The 23,823-nt window shown below is 40.6% G+C and overlaps 1 protein-coding gene across 1 annotated transcript in view; it reads right to left on the bottom strand.

Annotated features, from left to right (window-relative positions):
- The window catches only part of LOC124867156 (protein kinase C-binding protein NELL1-like), a 339,275-nt gene that overhangs the window by 12,860 nt on the left and 302,592 nt on the right, over positions 1–23,823 (bottom strand). The window contains exon 17 of the mRNA XM_047363441.1: positions 11,455–11,648. Coding sequence (XP_047219397.1) covers positions 11,455–11,648 — 194 coding nt within the window. The remainder of the gene's footprint in view (positions 1–11,454; positions 11,649–23,823) is intronic.

Below are 23,823 nucleotides of genomic sequence, written 5' to 3'. Positions count from 1 at the left end.
AAAATGGGAAATAATTCCACCTACAAAACTTCAACAAATAAGTGTCCTCAGTTCCCAAATGCTTATTGAGTGTTGTTAAAAGTAAAAGTCATGCATACATACTATTTTCTTTGTAGTGTATTCAATTGCATATAGATTGAACAGGATTTCAAATAAATGTTTTCTATTTATATTTACGTTTTACACAACGTCTCAACTTCATTGGAATTGGGGTTGTAGAAACAGAATCCAACCTATCACAAACTGAAACCTAAGTTGCTTTAAATCAAGATTAAAAACTTATTTGTTTAGAGTGGCCTTTGACTGTGCCATTTAGGCATGATTAGTTGCATTTTCAGTCCAAATTTCCTTTCATTTTCTTGTCCATCATTCTATTCTATTCTATTCTATTCTCTTTATTTTATTTTATTTTACTTTTTTAAATGACCTCTGTTGTTTGATTTTATCATTTGATTTGTTTTTCTGTGTCTGTATCTGTGTTTATTTGCTTTGTGATTGTATTGTAATTTTATGTACAGCGCTTTGAGTGTCTCGTTGCTGAAAAGCACGATATAAAGAAACTTACCTTACCTTACCTTACAAGAATATATTAAGATTTCTACCAAAAAGAGACAAAGTAGCTCAGAAACAGGAATTACTGGAAGCAAACCAGAATGCACACATGGAGGAACGGGATTTTTCTAAATTAATTAGGAACTAAAAAGTACAGAAAGAAAGAGTAACTAAAGACTGCAACTCAGATTAGTATGTAAATAAACAAGAAGTTAAAAGTACAGAACACAAGTACTGGGAGTCCTAAAGCTAACAAATGAACTGAATCTGTATAAAAAGAGTGACACAATTAAACCAGAACACAAAAGTCCTAAGGATCATTACAAAATAATATATATTATTTTTTATTACTTTCTGCATAGTTAAAAGTTTGTATATATTTCTTGGCTGATACACAATAAAAAAGATACAATTCTTTTTTTCACTGCAAAATCAGACAAAACATTTGCTGTTTTAGGTCAGTCAGGTTTACAAAAAATACTTCTATTTGAATGAATGTCAAATGCATCAAGGTCAGACTGATCTTTAACTTTCCTCTGCCACTTTGTTGCCAGTTTTAGCTATCTGTCTGTACCTGGAAAAAGAAAACTTTATGATCCATTTTATTGCACACAGCTGGCACTATCTGGCCCCAGGAAGATTTTGTTATAAAGATGTAAAAATGTTACATAAAATGGCGCTTAGAAAATGTACGATGGCCCTAAAATTACTTTGCATGTCATTTAAAGGGCAGCGCAGGGCCAATGTTTTATCGAACCATATTGTCCTGCTATGGTAACTACTCCGTTATGTGGTCCCATTTCTGTTGGCCTTGGTCTTTACAGTTACGGTCCTCAACATGTAGGGAAAGCAATGCTTATTGGAACTTCCTTGCAGGGAATGTTTGTGATGAAAGCTGCACAGTTGTGCTAACCAACATTGTGGCGATGTGTGTTCATAACTTTAATGAAAGAAAATTTACGGACAGTTTTTCCCTGCACTTTAATGAAGGGGATCTTCTGAATTGATTTGTTTAAAGGTTATTTATAAGGTTTCTTAAGAATGTTTCTGGTTTTTTAAAGATTTCTTTTTCTACAAATTCTATTAGTTGTGTAATAGAAAATTAAGGTGCCAGCTTCACAGGAAGTATGTAAGTTCCTACTGTCAATCAAGAACTTTTTTTTTTCTCATTTAGCTCCAGAAAGTGTATTTTGTTGGAACTTCATGTGATAGACTTAGTATTGTTTCAGTGTAAAATGAGGTGAAAAATATGCATTGTTTTTCTTTTTCTAAAAATGTAGTGTGCATATTATGCAGCCATCTTTTTTCTACTACCCCTCATGAATATCTGGTACAACCAATTGCTTTTATTAGGCATCTATTTACATTTGTTTTATCTGTCTTCAATTAAATTTCAGTATATGTACTTTTCACAACCTTTCTACCAAAATGTGTGGCATGCATTTATATTTGGCCTCGCTGAGATTACTTTGTAGAACCAGCTTTCTCTTCAATTACAGCAGTAATTAAGTCTTTTTGGATATGTCTCTACTAGCTTGGCAAAATATATTTTTTGCAAAATAGTTTACGCTTAGCAAGACTCGATGTAGAATATCTTGTCACAAACTCTCAGTTGGATTTAGGTCTAAATTGCCACTTGATAATTATGGACTACTTGGTGTTGGTCTATGACATTAAAATCCAAATAAAACACCCAGAAGCTTGGGATTGCAACATGACACAATGCGAAAAACCTCAAGTGCTATGAATATTTTGCAAGCTACCATATTGGAAACTGACATAAGAGGGAAAAAAACTTTTGTATTTTATACTTTAGGCTTTCACCATAGCTTGGTGGTACATGTTTGTCACAAGTGCAAAGTTTCTAAAACCGCCAACCTGACAATATTACAACAGTACATTAACTTATTTCTTAAAGAAAGAAGTAGAAAAAAGACCAACATATTCTGATCCATTGGTACTAGATGTGTAGTGAAAGGATGCAGACTAATTTTGCTTCCTATTTTTTATTCAAAGTTAGAATTTCCAAATTTGAAACTTTAGGAGGGAAGGACATAGACTTTACACCTATCCCAACTTTAAAATTCAACATGGCTGCCACAAATTTAAAACATAGCAATATTTAAAACATGGTGATATGTTGTTTTTTTTAATTGTTTTTATTGCTGACGGTTTGAACCAACCTCTGCTGCAGAACATGCTTATTTATTGTAAAAATAGTAAATGGTCTGAATTTGTATAGTGCTTTATCTAGTCAGAGGACCCCAAAGTGCTTCAGTTATCCTCACAATCACAGTGGTAGACTACATTGTAGCTACAGCTGCCCTGGGGCAGAGTGACAGAAGCAAGGCTGCCATACAATCAGCAACACCTTCAGCAGGCATCCCTGGTGAAGTGCCTTGCCCAAGGACACAACGACTAAGACAGGCATTACGGGAGTTTGAACCAGCAACCCACTGGTTACAGGACAAACTCCTACCACCTGAGCCACAGTCCCCCCATTTATTGATTAGAATATAATCTTCTCTTCTCTTTTGAGTAGTTTCTTTTTGAAGCAAAGGCTAATGGACTTTAGCAACTAAATCTTATGGCTGCTTTTTATGCTACATCATGCTTAATTAGATTGCTTTTTATCTGGATAGTTGCGACTACTAATGGCAGAACAAGGCAGCCCAAGTAGTTGCATAAGCACTTACTAATAGTGATGCTTGTGCAATCCTTTGAAAACCTTTAAAAGATACAGGTACAGAAAGAGCAAGTGAGACACTCAGCAAAATAAACATGTACCATAGAATATCTGATAGAACATTGTGAAATATATTTTATGAGATTTATAAAATAAGTGAAATGCAAAGCAATGGTAAATAACTGTCATGTCTTTAACTATGACAAGCACTAAGAAACAAATCTTTGTATTTGTAGCAAAAAATAGAACAACTAAGATATGATGTGTTGTAAATTGGAAATTTTATGACTTTAGAAGGCTCACTGGAAGCATCATTCTTAGCCGTCACTTTAGATCAAACAACTATTTTTCTGTTTTATATAAATCTAAACCTCTGAGCCTTGCCTTCCCAAAGACAAATGTGATCAATATCTCACTTTCCTGCAGCCACTGAGCTTTACCTCGATATGACTCCTGAGTACAGAAGGAAGTCATTAAGCTGCCACAAATATTTGTCACAGTGTAATGATAAACATGCGGGGGTGTATTTTTTTCCTGATGTCAGATGGATCAGATATATTTCACATTTTTGGTTGTTTGGATCATAAATCTCCATAAAAATATTAGACAAATCAATTCTGGCAGTTGTGCAGATGGTGTGTGGCAGATTTGGGTTAGAACTGACAATAATAAAAATAGGTTTGAAGATTTCTTTGACCAGTAGTGTTTTGTTTGTTTGTTTTTTGGGTTTTTTTTTGCTGCGACAACAATATGGTCACCCAAAGATTTGGGGAAATAATATAATATAATAAAAACAAATTGACTGATTAAAATATGAAGGTTTTGCTTGCATGGCAGAGGTAAAGTGTTCTCAGTAAAATAGAGTAATACTGTACTATAAAATAGATTGGTCTAAACAGTGGTGAGCCATGTTCAAAGCATTCAGAGAAAGCCCTAAGTGAACCCAAAATAAAAGAACTAAATGTATTTCATCTCACTAATATTTTTAAATATTTTAAAATATTTAGAGACCTGGTTCTCTATTATATAATGGTGGAAATTTTGTTGTATATGGTTTTATGTTGAAGTGCTGTCATTTTGCATTAGCAAAGAATTTTGCCAATTAGAAATTTAAATAACTAAATAGCAAAGTCTCAGAGACATTTTGTTCAGCAGGTCATGTTATGATTTGTTGTCATTAGGCTTTGGCTGGTCAAAGGTACTTTGGCTGGCCGAGGGTCGATTTTGACAAGAGACAGACATGAGGCATCGGGGGATACAAAACTCACACATTATTATTATTTTCCCTTTTTAACGACTAAACCATAACGAGGTATACATTTTTGATAAAGTTTGCAAAGGAGGTGAAGTTCTTCTGTAATGGATTTGTTGGAGAGGATGACTGGCCCAGTTTTGCTGAGGAGAAATCTCTGGACCGAGAAGGATGTTTGTACCTTGAAAACATTTCAGACTCTTAACTATTTTACTAGAGATGCAAAAACACAAACACGGGATTATTTTCAGGTACAATTATAATTTTGGGTACACCTAGATAGATAACAAATGGATGATGACAAATAGATGACAAATTCATCCAAATGGGCAGAATGGATTTAGTTTCAACTGAGTAGCTATTATCAGTAAAACAGATTATTTTTGCATTCATTTCTGCAGCAATTTTACTGTGGAAATGTTGGCCATGTTTGTTTCTATTTTGTTCTTATTTTATTTTTCACTGATGTTTGTTGGACCACTTGTTTGCTGAATATTGGACCATTTGCACATTGCTGGACGCTACCAGGCCTTCCTGCGTTTTCGGCCATTTTGTATCCCAGGACAGTCTGTTACTTCAAATCCCAGCGGCCACTGCGGCTGATAGGACGGGGGCGTCGCAGCTCTGAGGCCACAGTCCACAATACAACAGAGTATGAGACGGCCCACCATTTGCTTTTCACGCTGGAAACCGGACCAGCAACTGAAGCGCATTTTCTGGAGAAGAGGTCCCACATGGGATTTCATTTATTCTCCTCATTGGCCAACAAAAAAGAAAAATTCATGAAAGGTTTCTGGAATAAGAAGGCCAGAAATTTCACTTTGCCGATCGAAGACGTGAGTTTAACACGTAACAGAAGAAAAACCTAACAGAGGTTTCAAGGAGACAGAGCACCACCTTGTTTTGTTCCAGTCGACTGCTGATGGTCAGATCATATTTTTCCCTTTCGCCAAGGAGGCTAAAGGACGGAGATTGACCACTTTCTTGGAGTTTAATGCGGACGTGCAGCAACTCCCCCCCCCCCTCTCTCTCACTCGCCGCCCCTAACGGAAAACTTCAACAAAGTAAAATCCACCTTTTATTTTTATTTCTTTGTTAGGAATAGCTTGGGCAGGGTAGAGTAGGTTTTAGTGCGATAAGAGTTGCCACTTAGAGTCTAATGCGTTCTGAATTGTATGTGCATGCCATTGTTCTTTTGAAACTTGATTACTGTTGAATTCTGAGGCCGCCGTGTCTCGCAAGTTGTGTCTTTACCGTGTGAACACCTGAGCGCAGGTGCACAGTAGAACTGAACTGCTATAATAACCTTATGGTGAAATTCTACCATTTTCTTTGTCTTCAGCTTCATGTTTTAGTAGCTTGCTGCCAAACGTTTTACAACTCTTTGTGTGCGCGGAACCCCGCCCAGAGTTGGGGGATTTTGAGTTTTTGATTTTGAGATTTGAGTTACAGTTTGGGCTATGCTCCCAAAACTCCGTTCAACACCACATTCTTTTGTCACATTATCACTTTTGCCATAACTGCTGGTTGATTCCATACACACCCACTGCTGTTTTGTTTTATTTTGTTTAGTTAGATATTTTCCCCTTTTTTGTAGAACTTTGCACGTTTGATTAGGTGAAGATTATTGAATCGGATAGCGGATTGTATCAGGCTGTTGATTTAATAAATGTCACGTAGATAAAGAGAAGTCATTTGTGTTTATTTTGTGCAAGAGTGATTCGTCAGTCAAAATAAGGTTAAAGTTCCCCACGTTTCGGCAGAAACGGTTGATTAAACAGTGACATCTCTGGTAATAGTTATCAATTATTACTGAGTATTTAACGGTTGTAATTATCAAAGGCGTTGAGCCACAATTACAACACCAGAAGACATCTCTGGTTTCGATTCATAAATGAGTATTTTTGGTTAAGAAATTAATTTTCTCAAATTATGATTTTTAATTATAATTATTGATAAATAATATTAACTCCTCCTTGAACCACCACTCCACCTTGAACCACCACCTTAACGTGGTGGAGGGGTTTGAGTGCTGATATGATCCTAGAGGCTATGTTGTCTGGGGCCTAAATGCCCCTGGTAGGGTCTCCCATGGCAAACAGGCTCTAGGTGATGGGTCAGACAAAGAGCGGTTCAAGAATCCCTCATGAGGACGAAAATATCGAGGCACGTGATGTCGCCCGGTACGGCGGAACCGGGGTCCCACCCTGGAGCCAGGCCTGGGGTCGGGACTCACTGGAGAGCGCCTGGTGGCCGGGTTGCTCCTCGCGGGACCTGGACGGGCCAAGCCCGAACGAGAGACGCGAGGCCATCCCCCAGTGGGCCCACCACCTGCAGGGGGAACCGTGAGGGAGCAGTGCAAAGAGGATTGGGTGGCGGACGAAGGTGGAGACCTCAGCGGCCCGATCCCCGGATGCTTAGGCTGGCTCTAGGGACGTGGAATGTCACCTAACTGGGGGGGAAGGAGCCTGAGCTTTTGTGTGAGGTCGAGAGATATCGACTAGAAATAGTCGGGCTCGCCTTTTTTTATTGGACTTCTGTGCTAGTCACGGATTGTCCATAATGAACACCATGTTCAAACAGAAGGGTGTCCATCAGTGCACTTGGCACCAGGACACCCTAGGCAGGAGGTTGATGATCGACTTTGTTGTCGTATCACCAGACCTTCGGCCGCATGTTTTGGACACTCGGGTGAAGAGAGGGGCTGAGCTGTCCACTGATCACCACCTGGTGGTGAGTTGGATCCGCTGGAGGAGGAGAAAGCCGGACAGACTTGGCAGGTCCAAGCGCATAGTGAGGGTCTGCTGGGAACGCCTGGCGGAGCCCTCGGCCAGAGATGTATTCAACTCCCACCTCCGGGAGAGCTTTGACCAGATCCCGGGGGATGTTGGAGACATAGAGTCCGAGTGGACCATGTTCTCCGCATCTATTGTCGATGCTGCTGCCCTTAGCTGCAGCCGTAGGGTCGGCAATCCCCGAACCCGGTGGTGGACATCGGCAGTAAGGGATGCTTTCAAGCTGAAGAAGGAGTCCTATCGGCTGTGGTTGGCTTGTGGGACTCCTGAGGCGGCTGATGGGTACCGTGAGGCAGAGGCAAAAACTCGGGCCTGGGAGGAGTTCGGTGAGGCCATGGAGAAGGACTACCGGTTGGCCTCGAAGTGATTCTGGCAAACCGTCCGGTGCCTCAGGAGGGGGAAGCAGTGCTTCGCCAACACTGTTTATAGTGGGGGTGGGAGGCTGCTGACCTCGACTGAGGACATTATCGGGCAGTGGAAGGAGTACTTCAAGGATCTCCTCAATCCTGCCATCACGCATTCTGTGGTGGAAACAGAGGCTGGGGACTCGGGGTTGGACTCTTTCATCACCCAGGCTGAAGTCAACGAGGTGGTTAAAAAGCTCCGCGGTGGCAAGGCTTCGGGGGTGGATGAGATCCGCCCTGAGTACCTCAAATCTCTGGATGTTGTTGGGCTGTCATGGTTGACACGCCTCTTCAACATTGCATGGCAGTTGGGGACAGTGCCTCTGGACTGGCAGTCTGGGGTGGTGGTCCCCCTTCATAAGAAGATGGACCGGAGGGTGTGTTCCAACTACAGGGGGATCACACTCCTCAGCCTCCCTGGTAAGGCCTACACCAGGGTATTGGAGAGGAGAGTCCGGCTGATAGTCGGACCTCAGCTTCAGGAGGAGCAGTGTGGTTTTCGTCTCGGCCGTGGAACACTGTACCAGCTCTATACCCTCTACAGGGTGCTCGAGGGTTCATGGGAGTTTGCCCAACCGGTTCACATGTGTTTTGTGGACCTGGAGAAGGCATTTGACTGTGTCCCTCGTGATGCCCTGTGGGGGTTGCTCCAGGAGTATGGAATCGGGGGCCCTTTATTAGGGGCCATCCGGTCCCTGTACGAGCGGAGCAGGAGTTTGGTCCACATTGCCGGCACTAAGTCGGACCTGTTCCTGGTGCATGTTGGACTCCGGCAGGGCTGCCCTTTGTCACCGGTCCTGTTCATAACTTTTATGGACAGGATTTCTAGACGCAGCCAAGGGCCAGAGGGGGTCTGGTTTGGGGACCAGTGGATTTCGTCTCTTCTCTGTTTGCAGATGACGTGGTCCTGCTGGCCCCCTCCAGCCAAGACCTACAGCATGCGCTGTGGCGGTTCGCAGCCAAGTGTGAAGCGGCTGGGATGAAGATCAGCTCCTCCAAGTCCGAGGCCATGGTACTGGAAAAGGGTGGCTTGTCCTCTTCAGGTTGGAGGGGAGTTCCTGCCTCAAGTGGAGGAGTTTAAGTATCTCGGGGTCTTGATCACGAGTGAGGGAAAAATGGAGCAGGAGATCGACAGACGGATCGGTGCGGCTGCCGCAGTGGTGGGGACGCTGTGCCGGTCCGTTGTGGTGAAGAGAGAGCTTAGTCGAAAAGCAAAGCTCTCAATTTACCGGTTGGTCTACGTTCCTACACTCACCTATGGCCATGAACTTTGGGTCATGACCAAAAGAACGAGATCCCGGATACAAGCGGCTGAAATGAGCTTCCTCCATAGGGTGGCCGGGCACTCCCTTAGAGATAGGGTGAGGAGCTCGGCCATCCGGGAGGCGCTCGGAGTAGAGCCGCTGCTCCTCCACATCGAGAGGAGCCAGTTGAGGTGGCTCGGGCATCTATACCGGATGCCTCCTGGACGCCTTCCTCGGGAGGTGTTCCAGGCACGTCCCACTGGGAGGAGGCCCAGGAGATGGCCCAGGACACGCTGGAGGGACTATGTCTCTCAGCTGGCCTGGGAACGCCTTGGGCTCCACCCGGAAGAGCTGGAGGAGGTGTCTGGGGAGAGGGACGTCTGGGCGTCTCTGCTGAGTCTACTGCCCCCGCGACCCGGTCCCGGATAAGCGGTAGACGACGAGTACGAGTATGATAAATATTAGTTAATCAATAATCATAATCCCAACATGTTGAATTCTTGCTTTCAGTTCTTTCAGCTTTCCATTGATTTCATATTTCACAACGTTTGACTTGGTCTGCTATGCTGTGAAAACTGCTAAACATGCTTGCATGACACTTGTTTAGATAATAGAAACTAGAGGCCAACTGTTAGTGGCAAAGTTTAACACTGGTTTTAAATGATCTGGTTAAAATAGTAGTTGGATTGATAGTTGATGAAATTGTTAGTTACATTAGGTTTTCAGGTAATTATCAAACATAGGTAAACTCTTGTTGATTATTAATTTATAAAATGTCATTTTAAATAATTGTACCTTCCTTGGATGTTTTTGTACATCCTTGCCTTTTTTGTGTCCAATATATGTCATTTAACCATGTGTTCTTGTCGGACCACTGTGCAGAACAACGCTCGGAAGCAGTATGGTGAGTTGTAGAGTTTTCTTTAATTTTAATAATGAACTGGAAAACACTAACAACGACTGAGCAACAGACATAGAGCAGGTAGTCATCAGGAGGAACTGGTAGAGAACAATGAAACCAGAGAGTATAAATACTGACGAAGGGTGAAGAATGAACCAATAAACACAGGGAGCTAATCAAAAGGGAATCAGGAGCACCTGGTGGAAGAGAACACATAGGCAAGTGAAGGAGGGAGTCTAATAGACACAAATGAGCAGGGAATCCAGGGGATCATGACTATATACAATTGTAAATTTTTACATTCTGTACTTTGGTGTTGAAGATCTACAGTTTCCATTGTATAATTCATACAGTCAACAATAAGGCATCTTATGTTATGTCATAAAATAGATTTTATTCACTTTTCATTGTTGGGGGCTCACTGTTTGGCAGTATCCAGTGTTTTGCTTTTCATTTGTTTCTGCTAATCTAATAATTTGCTAACTGGCCAGTTACCACGTTGGTCAGACTCATTAAGGTTTTCTAATAAAAGTTTGTTGATGGCCAATGCCAAACAAATGTAATGTTGGTATCAGTTCTCACTGATGGTTTTTAAGTGTGCTCAGAGCTAAATTCACAATCAGTAAATGATCTACAGTAAAGTCCCTTACGTAGTTAGTCTTTTTGTAAAAGGAATTTTCATTCTCCCCCACATGACAACTAGCCACAATTTTATATAAACTTGTTTTCTTTTCAGGTTCTCGCATTTATACTTTCACTGATTCAGTGTTATGATTACTGGCTTTAAATCATGAACAACTATTGTCCCCTTTGTGGGAGCTGGGCATCAAAACTATAATAAACAAACAATTAAACTTGAGTGCATTTTTCCCTAAATAGTACCTTATTTCATTTACTGGTTTTCAAACGTCTTAAGTTTAAATTTGAGTCCTTTTGCTGGTGTAACCAACATAGACTTGGTGGAAAATCTAAGCATTAGTTTTCAAAATATAATTCCTCACATTCCCCAGTCTGGTTTTTGTCTCTAACACTCCTCTATGCCTCAGCAGCACAATTATTAGCAGTAAAACACAATTTATCACAATGTTAAGTGTGACACAACAGAAGCAGTGTCAAATGCTCTAGCAAAGCACAGCAGAATACAAAGTTATGAAAAAATGCTTTATCTTCTAAGGAGGAACATATTTTGGTCTGATTAAACAAGATGAATAATTAATATAACTTTTATTTAACTTTTAGTTTTATTAAACTTATATTTAAACCTGGCAGTTTGCACTTTCTATTTTATACTGTTGATAAAAATGACTTTAAAGAAAAATTTAAAAAGGGCTTTTTTGTGGCACTAGTGGGCTTTATGTTTGTAAGTTGACCCACAGGAAATGGGGTGGAGAGAGAGAGGGGAAGACAGGCAGAAAAGGTCAATGGGCTGAACCCGTCACAGCTGCGTGAAGGACTGTAGCCTCCGTACATGGGTTGTGTGCTTTACTCCTGCCCCACGCCCGAAAATGGCTTTTTAAAGGTGAATAAAGAAGGAAACTTTTAAGTACCATCCCCTACTTACGAACGACAGCTTTACTAATTTGAGAAAATTGCATACTGAATGTTTGTTTTCTTCTTTACCTTGCATGAGCATAAAGCACAGCGATCATAGATGGGTTTCCAATCTTCTCCATTGCGTCTTATAACTTCGTCCTGTGGGCAGTTACTGCTGCAGCCTGGACCAGATGTGCACATGCAGTCATAGCCTCCAGGGAGGTTCACACACACACTGTCATTCCAGCAGGTGTGTGTCTGCAAACTGCACTCATCGATGTCTGAAAGACAAAGCATAAGCTCTTGTACATTTATAGAAAAACAGACTTATAGCTGTCACATTCAATATAAAAATAATTTGTGTGTGGATATATTATTTATTGTGATTAGCGTAAATGCCAACATCAATTTTTACTGCTCTCATTTTAGACTGCAGAGTATTTAACATATTAACTAACGTTTGCCACTAAGGCAATGTAGTTGGTTTATTTTCATTTGATTCTCAGTTAAAAGTTTTGGTCTATGCTTCATAACTAGAGATGATGCATTAGGCTCACAAGATGAGTCATAGATACTGGGTTCACAAGTGTAAACATTTTTGTCACTGGTTTTGAAGAAAATAAACTAAGACACTGGATACTCAAAATGCACACACAAAAACGATATTAAGAAAATATAAGCTATCAGGATTTCCCTGACAAAACACATTATGCCACTTTGATATCTCCAAAAACTCCTCTTCATAACACCAAATGCTCCTGTGCTTTTCTGTTTATAGCAATACGGTATCTTAAAGGCAGCATCTGTTTAAAAATATTTATCTTGCTTTATTTCTAACAAATACTTTCCTCCCAAATATATGGAAACTTTTTATAATGTATTATCACATACTTTTGAAATTAAAATCAAATGGTAAATGTATGAAAAATTATAAAAAAGACTGGATAGATGCTTCCTCATAGAGTGAATATTTCAAACCTTTATTTCTAGTAACACTGGTGATTATGAACTACAGACAACAAAAAACCAAATGCAATGTCTCAAAAAATTAACAATACTTAAGATCAATATAGATGATTCTTTTAAACAGAAATTTCAGGCTACTGAAAATATGTTCATTTCTATGCACTCTGTATGCTGGGCCTTCTTTCACATAAACTACTGCATCAATGCATAGTTCATCTTCTTGACAACATGTAGATTCTCTATGGGGTCCAGGCCAGGCCAATTTGCTGGTCAATCAAGGACAGTAACACCATGGTCACCGAACCAGCTTTTGGTACCTCTGGCAGTGTGGGCCGGTGCCAAATCCTGCTGGGAAATGAAATCAGCATCTCTTTAAAGCTTGTCAGCCGGAGAAAGCACAAGCTCTAAAACGTCCTGGTAGATGCCTGCAATGACAGCGTACTACAAAAAACAAGGTGGACCAAAACCAGCAGATGAAATGGCACCTCAGATCATCACTGACTGTGGAAATTTCACACTGGACTTCAAGCAGCTTGGATTCTGTGCCTCTCTGCTCTTCCTCCAGACTCTGGCACCTTGATTGTTAAATTAATGTAAAATTTAGTTGATCAGTCTTTATCAGACCACTTCTTCCATAGTGGTTTGCTTCAAGCTGGTGCCTACCTCCAGCAGTCTATGGACAGGAGGCAGGGTACACCCTGGACAGGTTGCCAGTCCATAACAGGGCAACACACAAACAACCATACCCACACCTAAAGGCAATTTAGATAAACTAATTAACCTAACAGTCATGTTTTGTACTGTGAGATGAAGCCAGAGTACCCAGTGAGAACCCATGCATGCACAGGGAGAACATGCAAACTCCATGCAGAAAGACCCCTGACTGGGAGTTGAACTCAGGACCTTCTTGCTGCAAGGCAACAGTGTTACCAACTGCACCACCATGCAGCCCTGCAGAATTCACTTTTAGAGAAAAAAAACAAATGGACCACTGAGCATCTGTCCAGTTCTTTTATTCCATAGCCCATGTAAGAGACATCTGATGTTGTCTCTGGTGGCTTGATACAAGAAATGCGACATTTGAAGCCCATGTATAGGATTCAACTGTGTGTACTGTTTCTTGATGCATTTAGTCCAGCCTCAGTCCACTGCTTGTAAAGCTCACCCATATTCTTGAATGAATTTTGCTTGACAATCCTCTCAAGGCTGCAGTTATCCCTGTTGCATCTTTGTCTCCCACAATTTTTCCTTCCACTCAACTTTCTATGAATATGCTTGGAAAGAGCACTCTGTGAACAACCAGCTTTTTTTCCAATGACTGTTGCTTACCCTCCTCATGAACAGTGTCAATGACTGTCTTTTGCAGATCTCTCCAGTCAGCAATCTTCCTCGTGGTTGTGTAGTCTACTCGGCCCAGAATAAGAGACCAATTAGAGACCCAAGAAACCTTTGCGGGTGTTTTAAGAAAATTAGGTGACTACAGTGTGACACAATGAGTTTCCAGTTTTCAACTTTTTCTAATTTCAAATTTTCTGAGACACAAAATGTTTGGTTTATATTATCTGTTAGACACATTCATCAAAATTACAAAAAATAAGGCTTGAAATATTCCACCCTTTGTGTAATGAATAGATATAATAAAAATTTCTGAAATGAGTGAAAAAATCTGTACATTAGGCATCTTTTTGAGAAAAAAAATAACTACTAACTATTGCATCCTCTTCTTTCAGTGGCTTCATGTTGAAAAAAGCACAGATTGGAGGATGTAGATTTTTTACATTTTCTATGGGAAACATTTTAACTTCTTTATCTTTTTTCCTTTGATAGATTGGCGACCTGTCCAGGGTGTACCTTGCCTCTTACCTGTAGACTGCTGGAGATAGGCACCTGCTCCCCCGTGACCCACTATGGAATACGCGGTATAGAAGATGAATGAATGAATACCTTTTTTCCAACTACAGGTCCTTTTCAAAATATTAGCATATTGTGATAAAGTTCATTATTTTCCATAATGTCTTGATGAAAATTTAACATTCATATATTTTAGATTCATTGCACACTAACTGAAATATTTCAGGTCTTTTATTGTCTTAATACGGATGATTTTGGCATACAGCTCATGAAAACCCAAAATTCCTATCTCACAAAATTAGCATATCATTAAAAGGGTCTCTAAACGAGCTATGAACCTAATCATCTGAATCAACGAGTTAACTCTAAACACCTGCAAAAGATTCCTGAGGCCTTTAAAACTCCCAGCCTGGTTCATCACTCAAAACCCCAATCATGGGTAAGACTGCCGACCTGACTGCTATCCAGAAGGCCACTATTGACGCCCTCAAGCAAGAGGTTAAGACACAGAAAGATATTTCTGAATGAATAGGCTGTTCCCAGAGTGCTGTATCAAGGTACCTCAGTGGGAAGTCTGTGGGAAGGAAAAAGTGTGGCAGAAAAGGCTGCACAACGGGAAGAGGTGACCGGACCCTGAGGAAGATTGTGGAGAAGGGCCGATTCCAGACCTTGAGGGACCTGCGGAAGCAGTGGACTGAGTCTGGAGTAGAAACATCCAGAGCCACCGTGCACAGGCGTGTGCAGGAAATGGGCTACAGGTGCCGCATTCCCCAGGTCAAGCCACTTTTGAACCAGAAACAGCAGCAGAAGCGCCTGACCTGGGCTACAGAGAAGCAGCACTGGACTGTTGCTCAGTGGTCCAAAGTACTTTTTTCGGATGAAAACAAATTCTGCATGTCATTCGGAAATCAAGGTGCCAGAGTCTGGAGGAAGACTGGGGAGAAGGAAATGCCAAAATGCCAGAAGTCCAGTGTCAAGTACCCACAGTCAGTGATGGTCTGGGGTGCCGTGTCAGCTGCTGGTGTTGGTCCACTGTGTTTTATCAAGGGCAGGGTCAATGCAGCTAGCTATCAGGAGATTTTGGAGCACTTCATGCTTCCATCTGCTGAAAAGCTTTATGGAGATGAAGATTTCATTTTTCAGCACAACCTGGCACCTGCTCACAGTGCCAAAACCACTGGTAAATGGTTTACTGACCATGGTATCATTGTGCTCAATTGGCCTGCCAACTCTCCTGACCTGAACCCCATAGAGAATCTGTGGGATATTGTGAAGAGAACGTTGAGAGACTCAAGACCCAACACTCTGGATGAGCTAAAGGCCGCTATCGAAGCATCCTGGGCCTCCATAAGACCTCAGCAGTGCCACAGGCTAATTGCCTCCATGCCACGCCACATTGAAGCAGTCATTTCCACAAAGGATTCCCGACCAAGTATTGAGTGCATAACTGTACATGATTATTTGAAGGTTGACGTTTTTTGTATTAAAAACAGTCAGTCAGTCAGTCAGTCAGTCAGTCAGTCATTTTCTACCGCTTATTCCATAGTGGGTCGCGGGGAAGCTGGTGCCTATCTCCAGCAGTCTACGGGCGAGAGGCAGGGTACACCCTGGACAGATCGCCAGTCCATCACAGGGCAACACACAAACAACCATGCACACACTCATTCATACACCTACGGTCAATTTAGAGAGACCAATTAACCTAACAGGCATGTCTTTGGACTGTGGGAGGAAGCCGGAGTACCCGGTGAGAACCCACGCATGCGCCACCGTGCAGCCTGTATTAAAAACACTTTTCTTTTATTGGTCGGATGAAATATGCTAATTTTGTGAGATAGGAATTTTGGGTTTTCATAAAAGACCTGAAATATTTCAGTTAGTGTGCAATGAATCTAAAATATATGAATGTTAAATTTTCATCATGACATTATGGAAAATAATGAACTTTATCACAATATGCTAATATTTTGAGAAGGACCTGTATTTCTTCAATTTACAGAGAATGGAATTGGCCAAGATTTAACATTTAGAAATTATGCTATGACCAAATTATTATTGTAGCACCACGTTATTCAACAATTCATTCAAATTAACAGCATTTGGTAAGTAAGGCAGTGAAAATTGAATGTACACGCTGATGCAGTCAGACAGGAAGGGTCACAAGCAGTGTTAGCAAACTTATTTTCCAAAACCCTTTTTAATAAATCAATTTCAACTGATTCACACAAATCAGAAGCTACAATTTAAATTTAAAAAGGCTATTGCATTTTAAATTCATCCTTCTAACTCTTTCATTTTTAATTATATGTTTCTAACTGTATAATTTATTCATACATCTATAATTTTAGGTGCTCTCTGTGATCTATTTATTTCTTTATTGCATAATTATTATTAAAGTTTAGCTTGATTATGTGGATAAGATGTATTCATGCTGCCTCGGCCATCCTTATACATGTTTTAAGAAAAGCCGATCTGCATTGCAGTTAATCAGTAAAGTCTTATGTTCCATCTCATCTTCATATACAGCATATGAATTATACTTTGCATAGTATAGTAGCATCATAGTTAGATTTTGCTGAATCATCAACGGTCCCACTCAGTCAGGTTTTTTCTTCTATACCCCAACAAGCCAAAAGAAGAAATCCATGCAGAGAAGAGGTGGATATTTTCATCTACTTTTCATAGCCCCAGGGTAAAAAAAGCCCCTTCTTAACTTTTATCATGGCATTTAACTCTCTTTATCCTCCCTAAACATGAGCTCCTCAAAAAGAAAAAAGGACCAAAGGTCTTTTGATAGCAGCTCTGTTCTCCCCTGCCAGAAGATACTGCCTGTAATCACCCCCCTAAGACACTGACAGCACACTGCTGCTGCTGCTTAAACAAAGGACCAAAAACAGAAAAATTGAAATCACACAGAAAAGGGCTTTCTGTTTATGGGTTGCCTTTGTTGAGCAAAACATGTCAGCAAGTCAATTTCGTTCTGCATTGTATGACTAAGGCCATTAAAGCGTTTTTTTTTTTTTTTTTCATCCGGATGTTTCCCTGCTGATCCTCTGCAGTTAGTTATTTTACATTTCCATCAGGGAATCCAGGGTTTGATCTTTTGTAACCTTCTGTAACCAATTTGACACAAATCAGACTGAACAAAACAGTATCAAACATGTTTTATCTTTTACTGTCTTTGTACTTTGGCATGCTCAGGGAAGCCTAAAGTGAGCTTGTTCATCAGTGGTTGGAAAACCCATGTAATCATGCATTGCTTGATGTTTATTTTCCACCAGAAAAACCAGCAAATCTTATACCATAGTTTTATTTGCCACGTTCACTTTTCTTCTTAACATAGCTAATAAAGAATGTACTACTGCTGTGTGCATTTAGTTCCTGTTCCATAGTTCAATCAAATTTTCAATTTCATGTAAATTGTAAAAGTATGAAATCCTGGCCAGGGAAGGTTATGATAGTATCACTGCCTTAAAAAGTAGATTTACTTCGGTGAATTCATAAATACAAAACTGTGTGAATGCAGGGTAAAACTATACATATCCCCTACCACTATTTTGATAGGATGTCACTTAACATACTATGATTTTCTGGCTGGATATCTGACTACTCTTTGCAGACTTCATATAGCTCATTTTAACTGGTTGGTTTAGTGGTATTTTCTCAGTTTTTCAACATATTCCACAAATTTTCAACAGGGTCAAGGTTGTGGCCATTCAAGAAGTTGACTGTTAGCCTGTTGTAGTTATTCCAAAATCTGATCTGATGGGTGTTTGAGATCATAGTCCTGGCGAAACACGAAACTGTGTTCAAGTTTAAACTTAGGTTTGAGCTAAAGTGAAATAAAAGAATTTGGAGACAGTCCTTGTTCCAGCCACTCCTACAAACATACTCCTCATCACTGTGATCCAATAGTCCAATCATTGTCTCATCTGGCTGTAAAACCTTTTCCAAGAGGCATGAGACTTGTTTACAGGGGAGCTGCAAATTTCAGTTGAGCTTAAATGTGATTTTAAAGAAGGGGCCTATTTCTTGCACCATCTCAGTCATGGCAATAGGAAACTTACTTAACGGTGCAAAGTCCCATCACGAAGGCCTGATTCTGAAATTAGGTTTTTTTCACATTCTAAAAAATGTTTATTCTTCTTGGGATTAGATGGTTAAAAACTTGGATAGAACTGGGTTTCCAACAAGAAAGTTATCCCAAGAGGGGAATTCTCTAAAAAACGTTTAATCAAATATTGGTGGGGACATCCGGCCGCGAGGCACGTGACGGCCGCGAGGCACGTGACGTCAAGGCACGTGACGTTGCCCGGTATGGCAGAGCCGGGGTCCCGCCCTGGAGCCAGGCCTGGGGTCAGGACTTGTCGGAGAGTGCCTGGTGGTTGGATTGCTCCTCGCGGGACCCGGCCAGGCCAAACCCGAACGAGAGACGCGAGACCATCCCCCAGTGGGCCCACCACCTGTAGGGGGAACCGTGAGGGACCGGTGCAAAGAGGATTGGGCGGCGGACAAAGGTGGAGACCTCGGTGGCCCGATCCCCGGATGCTTAGGCTGGGGATATGGAATGTCACCTCGCTGGGGGGAAGGAGCCTGAGCTTGTGTGGGACGTCGAGAGATATAAACTAGAAATAGTCGGGCTCGCCTCCACGCACAGTGTGGGCTCTGGAACCCATTTCCTTGAGAGGAGCTGGACTCTCTTCTACACTGGAGTAGCCCACGGGGAGAGGCGGCGGGCTGGGGTGGGTTTGCTTGTTGCCCCCCAGGTCAGCCGTCTCGTGTTGGGGTTTACCCCAGTGGATGAGAGGGTCGGATGGGGTCTGTTTTGGGGACCAGTGGATTTCGTCTCTTCTTTTTGCAGATGACGTGGTCCTGCTGGCCCCCTGTAGACAAGACCTACAGCATGCGCTGGGGCGGATCGTCGCCGAGTGTGAAGCGGCTGGGATGCGTATCAGCTCCTCCAAGTCCGAGGTCATGGTTCTCGACCGGAAAAGGCTGGCTTGTCCTCTTCAGGTTGGAAGGGAGTTCCTGCCTCAAATTTAAGTATCTCGGGGTCTTGTTCACGAGTGGGGAAAGAATGGAGCAGGAGAAGGAGGAGGTGTCTGCGGAGAGGGACGTCTGGGCGTCTCTGCTGAGTCTGCTGCCCCCGCGACCCGGTCCCGGATAAAGCGGAAGACGACGAGTACAAGTACGAGCACGAGTGGTGGGGACATACAGTACGTTTATATTTGAGCTTGTATTAAACGTTTTGACCATGTGTGAAGATAAATCAACGGTAAATCCAAACTTGTGCACCAAACCTATTTTTTTCTTTTTTAAGAATGATGAATGCTTTCCAGAAAGCAGACCTTCTCTGGGTGAACTTAGAAAATACTTGTGAAACCAGCTGCAACAAGAAACCGTGACACTACTGAATGTGTACCCTAATTGGCTCCACTATCAATCCTTCTAGAGAAGGAGAGAAAGGAAATGAGCTCAGCCTCAAAATTTATTGTGCCTCCGACAGGCTATTTGCATACGCTAAATGAAATCCCCATCAAGCAGTCAGATATACTGTACCTCTGCAAATGATGAATTAATACTCTTCATGGCTACATTCACTGCATTTAGCCACAAGCTGCTGTTGCAGAAGAGACACACTCTTACATGCAGGTTCTAAATGGCAGTGTTAGAACCAAACACAAAAGCCCTTCGGATAGACCAGCTGAGCAGAGGACACCACATGTTAACTTTTACTCACAACCAAATGTGCTATGACACATGAACGCACTAATCCTATGTTAAAACATGACATTGCATAGGCACCGGGAAATGCACACACAATAGAAACACCAGGCACAAGCCTGTAAATCCCTCTGACAGATGCTTGTAATTAGAAGACATAAAAAGCTCAGTATTTGAGTATTTAAATTATGATTCTTTGGTAGGTCTCCAGGCAGTCCATATGGAGAGGTCGAGTACACAACAGCAAGAGAGAAAATGATGCACAAACCCTGTCTGTCAGAGAGACGTTGGAAATTTACGGTGTGTTATCCTCATCTTTATTCACAATCTGTTTATTACAGCCACCTGTCACCCCAAAAGCGATAGGTATGATAAACATAGGATGAAGCACGGCATGTGCAGCTTTTAGTTAAAGCCATAAAGCAGTTGTTTGCAGCTACCTTGGTTCTCACCACAGCAGTGCAGTATTGGGTAACATAATGCTGTGTCTTCAGTCTATGCACTGCAACAATTATTTTCATTAAGGAAACAATTGTTATTTTCTGACCTGGTGGTTGAAAAAAGGTATTTATCTGTAACATTTTCTATTTCCAGAGATGAAAAAAAGAATTTAGACAGGTGAAATGGTTGTGAAAAAGGTGGACAGCCCTTTCATGCCAAACTCAGTGTAGTTACTGCAAAAATAAAAAGCATAAAGATTTAAGCTACTGTCACACCGTTTCTCATCTTTCTATGTATGTTGTTATTTTGAGTGGGCTAATACGTGAGAAAATGATGGGCCTTTGGTGGAACATCGTCCTGTCACATCTTTGAAGTCTATTTGTCGCTTTTAAAAAGGACAGTTTTTTGTAGAGTGCCTGCATGAAGAGTGTAAAATTCACCTTTTTCAGCTGCATGAGGATGGGGTAATTTTACTGTTGCCATATTTAAGGAGTAATTGACAATATGATGATGAAGGTTAAATGCTCTATGAGTCATTAAGTGGTCAAGTAATTATCAGTGGAATTAATCAGAAAGTAGGCTGCCAACAGCTGGAGTCACATTAGAAGTATTCCACTAGGTAAGGTAAATAAATCTTCATCAGTGCAAATAGAGCATCATGACTTTAAAAAATGTAGGTATTTGGTCATTGTCAAAACATTTAAGAAGCACTTGCGTAAATCCTGCAGCAGTGACACATACACTTGGTATATATGGCATCTTAGAGCTATGACGCTCATACCATGGAATTTAGCAACTTAACAAAAAAATCTTGGCAGCACGGCTTACATAAAGATCAAATTGCATATTCAGTATCAGTTGTGTAGGAAGGCCATGCTGGATTGTTATTAACATGAGGCAGAATATATGCCTACGCCATTGAAACGCAATGCAGATATTCAATAAACTGAATGGATAAAATGTGCTGCACAGATGGATGCCCTGAGAGAAACTTATTCAGTTCTTCTGTGTGCTGAGGATAATTTAAAATTTGAAAAAACAACATGATTTAACTAGAAGCTCCTTTTACAGCATCTCCACCGAGAATAATAGATACACTTGTAATAACATTTAATACCACAAAACTGTGTTTTGAATCAAGCTTTTGTGAAAGACCCAACTAAAATGAGTGATCTGGACTTATTATTTATTTGATAAGAGATTTCCACCTGCAGCTCATGCAGGTGCCCAAATCATACAGAAAGGCAAATTCACAGTGCTCTATTCTTTCTCACTCAAGCACATTTAATGACACTTCCTGCAAAAATCACGTTTTGTTAACTGAGCGCTACTTTCTGCTTTTATCCTGCTATCTTGATGCGAAAAGCTATTTTATGTTTGATTGACTCATAGAAGGCTGTTTAGAAGACATTACAGAGTAGGACATCTTTTGTTAAACTGTAATTTCCCTGGATGGCTTAAAAGCCTGACTCTGGGTAATAAGAGGAAAAAATTTTGCTGATATTCTTCCACAGCGACATGCAAATGTCTGGTTGAGGAGGTAGACATAAAAACTGAACACACAAATAACATTTTTTTTTGTCAAAACAATCAGTGCACGCAGTTCAATAACACCGTATATATTATACATCAAATGAATATAATTTCATCAGATCTGATCAGTAGAGCACAAACTCCCCAGATTATTGCTATAATTTGCTGCAAATACATCACATATTTATGTAACTGTACCACTTTAGAAATAATTGTCATGGCTTATGGTTTTATCACAGAAATCATGACAACTAAAGTGAAAGTCAATTTCTGTCTATTTAAGCAGAGTCTCTTGGTATCTGGCCATCAAGCAACCTGTCTGCACTCACTACTTTTCTCAAAACAACTGAGGAAAAGGGTGTGCTGCTTTTCACTTGAAAAGCTAAGAAGCCTCATTATTGATGCACTTCTATTTCTGTTAAAATGAACGGAAAGTGAATGCCTTAGCATTTTTAAACTCCCTTTTGGATGCATTTTGTGTGATAAGAGGTCGCCCGTGAGCATTGCTCTCCTGTTTGAATGTATTTGATTGAATCACTCCAAAACTAAAACTTCCACCATCATAGCCTAAGTCAATTTTGCAGACATGCTGAAATTTAAATGAGATCACTTTTTGATGGAAACTGCTGACTTCATACCTCTTCCATCCAGGTAGATAAATGAGAACGGTCTGCTGATGTTGCATTTTGAATCAAAGGTTAATTGATGGCAGAAGTATTTCACTCAGTCAAGCGATCCTGTTTGCTGCATTCTGCAAGTACAAACCTGCCATGCTTGGATTGTTAAGAGGAATGTTCAGATTCTGAGCGCTCAGACAAGCTGAAGGTCATGTGTAATGTATTGAGCCAGTGAAGTTCCTGATGTTCAGTTAATGTTAGAGACAAAAGTCAGTAAGCAGTTATGCTGGAGCTTTAAATGTCCCTGAATGAACAAGCCCTTTTATAAGAGACTGTAATTTAAAAAATGAGTCCTAATAAAAATCAGCATTGAGATTATATTCACATGTAGAAAGCTATACTTGTAAGCAACATTGTCAATTCTGGTTAACTCTCCCTGTTTTGAGTATCTTGACTATGCAGATGGGACCCATATCTACTCAGCTCCCCTCAGTTTTATTGTAATCAATGTAATGTAATGTAATCAAAAGAGAAATAAGGCAACGTTTAAGGGTTATAAATAGGACTGACAATGAAACAAACATGTTTAGCACAATAAAATAATAGAGATATTAGCAAAGACATGGTAAAATTAAAAAAATATATAATATTAATAACAATAAAAAGAAAAACAATTGCAACAAAAACTATTCTTTAAGGTTGGAAAGATCTCTTTTTTTAAAATGGTAAGTCACCTCCTCACATACAGTTAAAACTGTGATTAGCAATCTTTTAACAGTTTTAAGATTTGTGTTTCAATTGGGGCAGTCCCTCTGGATGTCAAAGCATTTTAGAAAAATACAGTGTGCACTATTTTGCCAACAATATGCTGGTGAAAACTAGAAAGGTGCATCGCATTAATTGCAGTTACACACAAACACATTTAAAGTTGTGTGCGTGTTTAATTAGGAAATGCAGTTAACATGGTAATTCTATTTCCTCTGTGGAACATTCAATTTATTGCATAATATGAGGTACAACACCTTAGTATCAAGGAATAGTTTTTAATTCATGTCTAAAGGTAGGATTGTTTAGATGTTAAATGGCACATTTTTGTGTCAGCTCAATTTTTACTGAAACGTACATTTTTAAATATGCATGTTTGCTGGGAGCCATACTTAGTAATTGTTAATAAGAAAAGTTTAAATTGTGCTTCTCTGTTGATGCATTTTCAGCCAAACGTTACAATCTATGTATTGTAAAACAATGAAAGGACTAAGCCACTAAGATTTCACTGGGAATTTAAACAAAAAATCCCATTTGATGTAAAATTTGTTAAAGAGAA

This window comes from Girardinichthys multiradiatus, chromosome 4 (genome assembly GCF_021462225.1).
Source record: "Girardinichthys multiradiatus isolate DD_20200921_A chromosome 4, DD_fGirMul_XY1, whole genome shotgun sequence".
Lineage (NCBI taxonomy): Eukaryota > Metazoa > Chordata > Actinopteri > Cyprinodontiformes > Goodeidae > Girardinichthys > Girardinichthys multiradiatus.
This window is presented reverse-complemented; position numbering and strand designations above follow the sequence as displayed.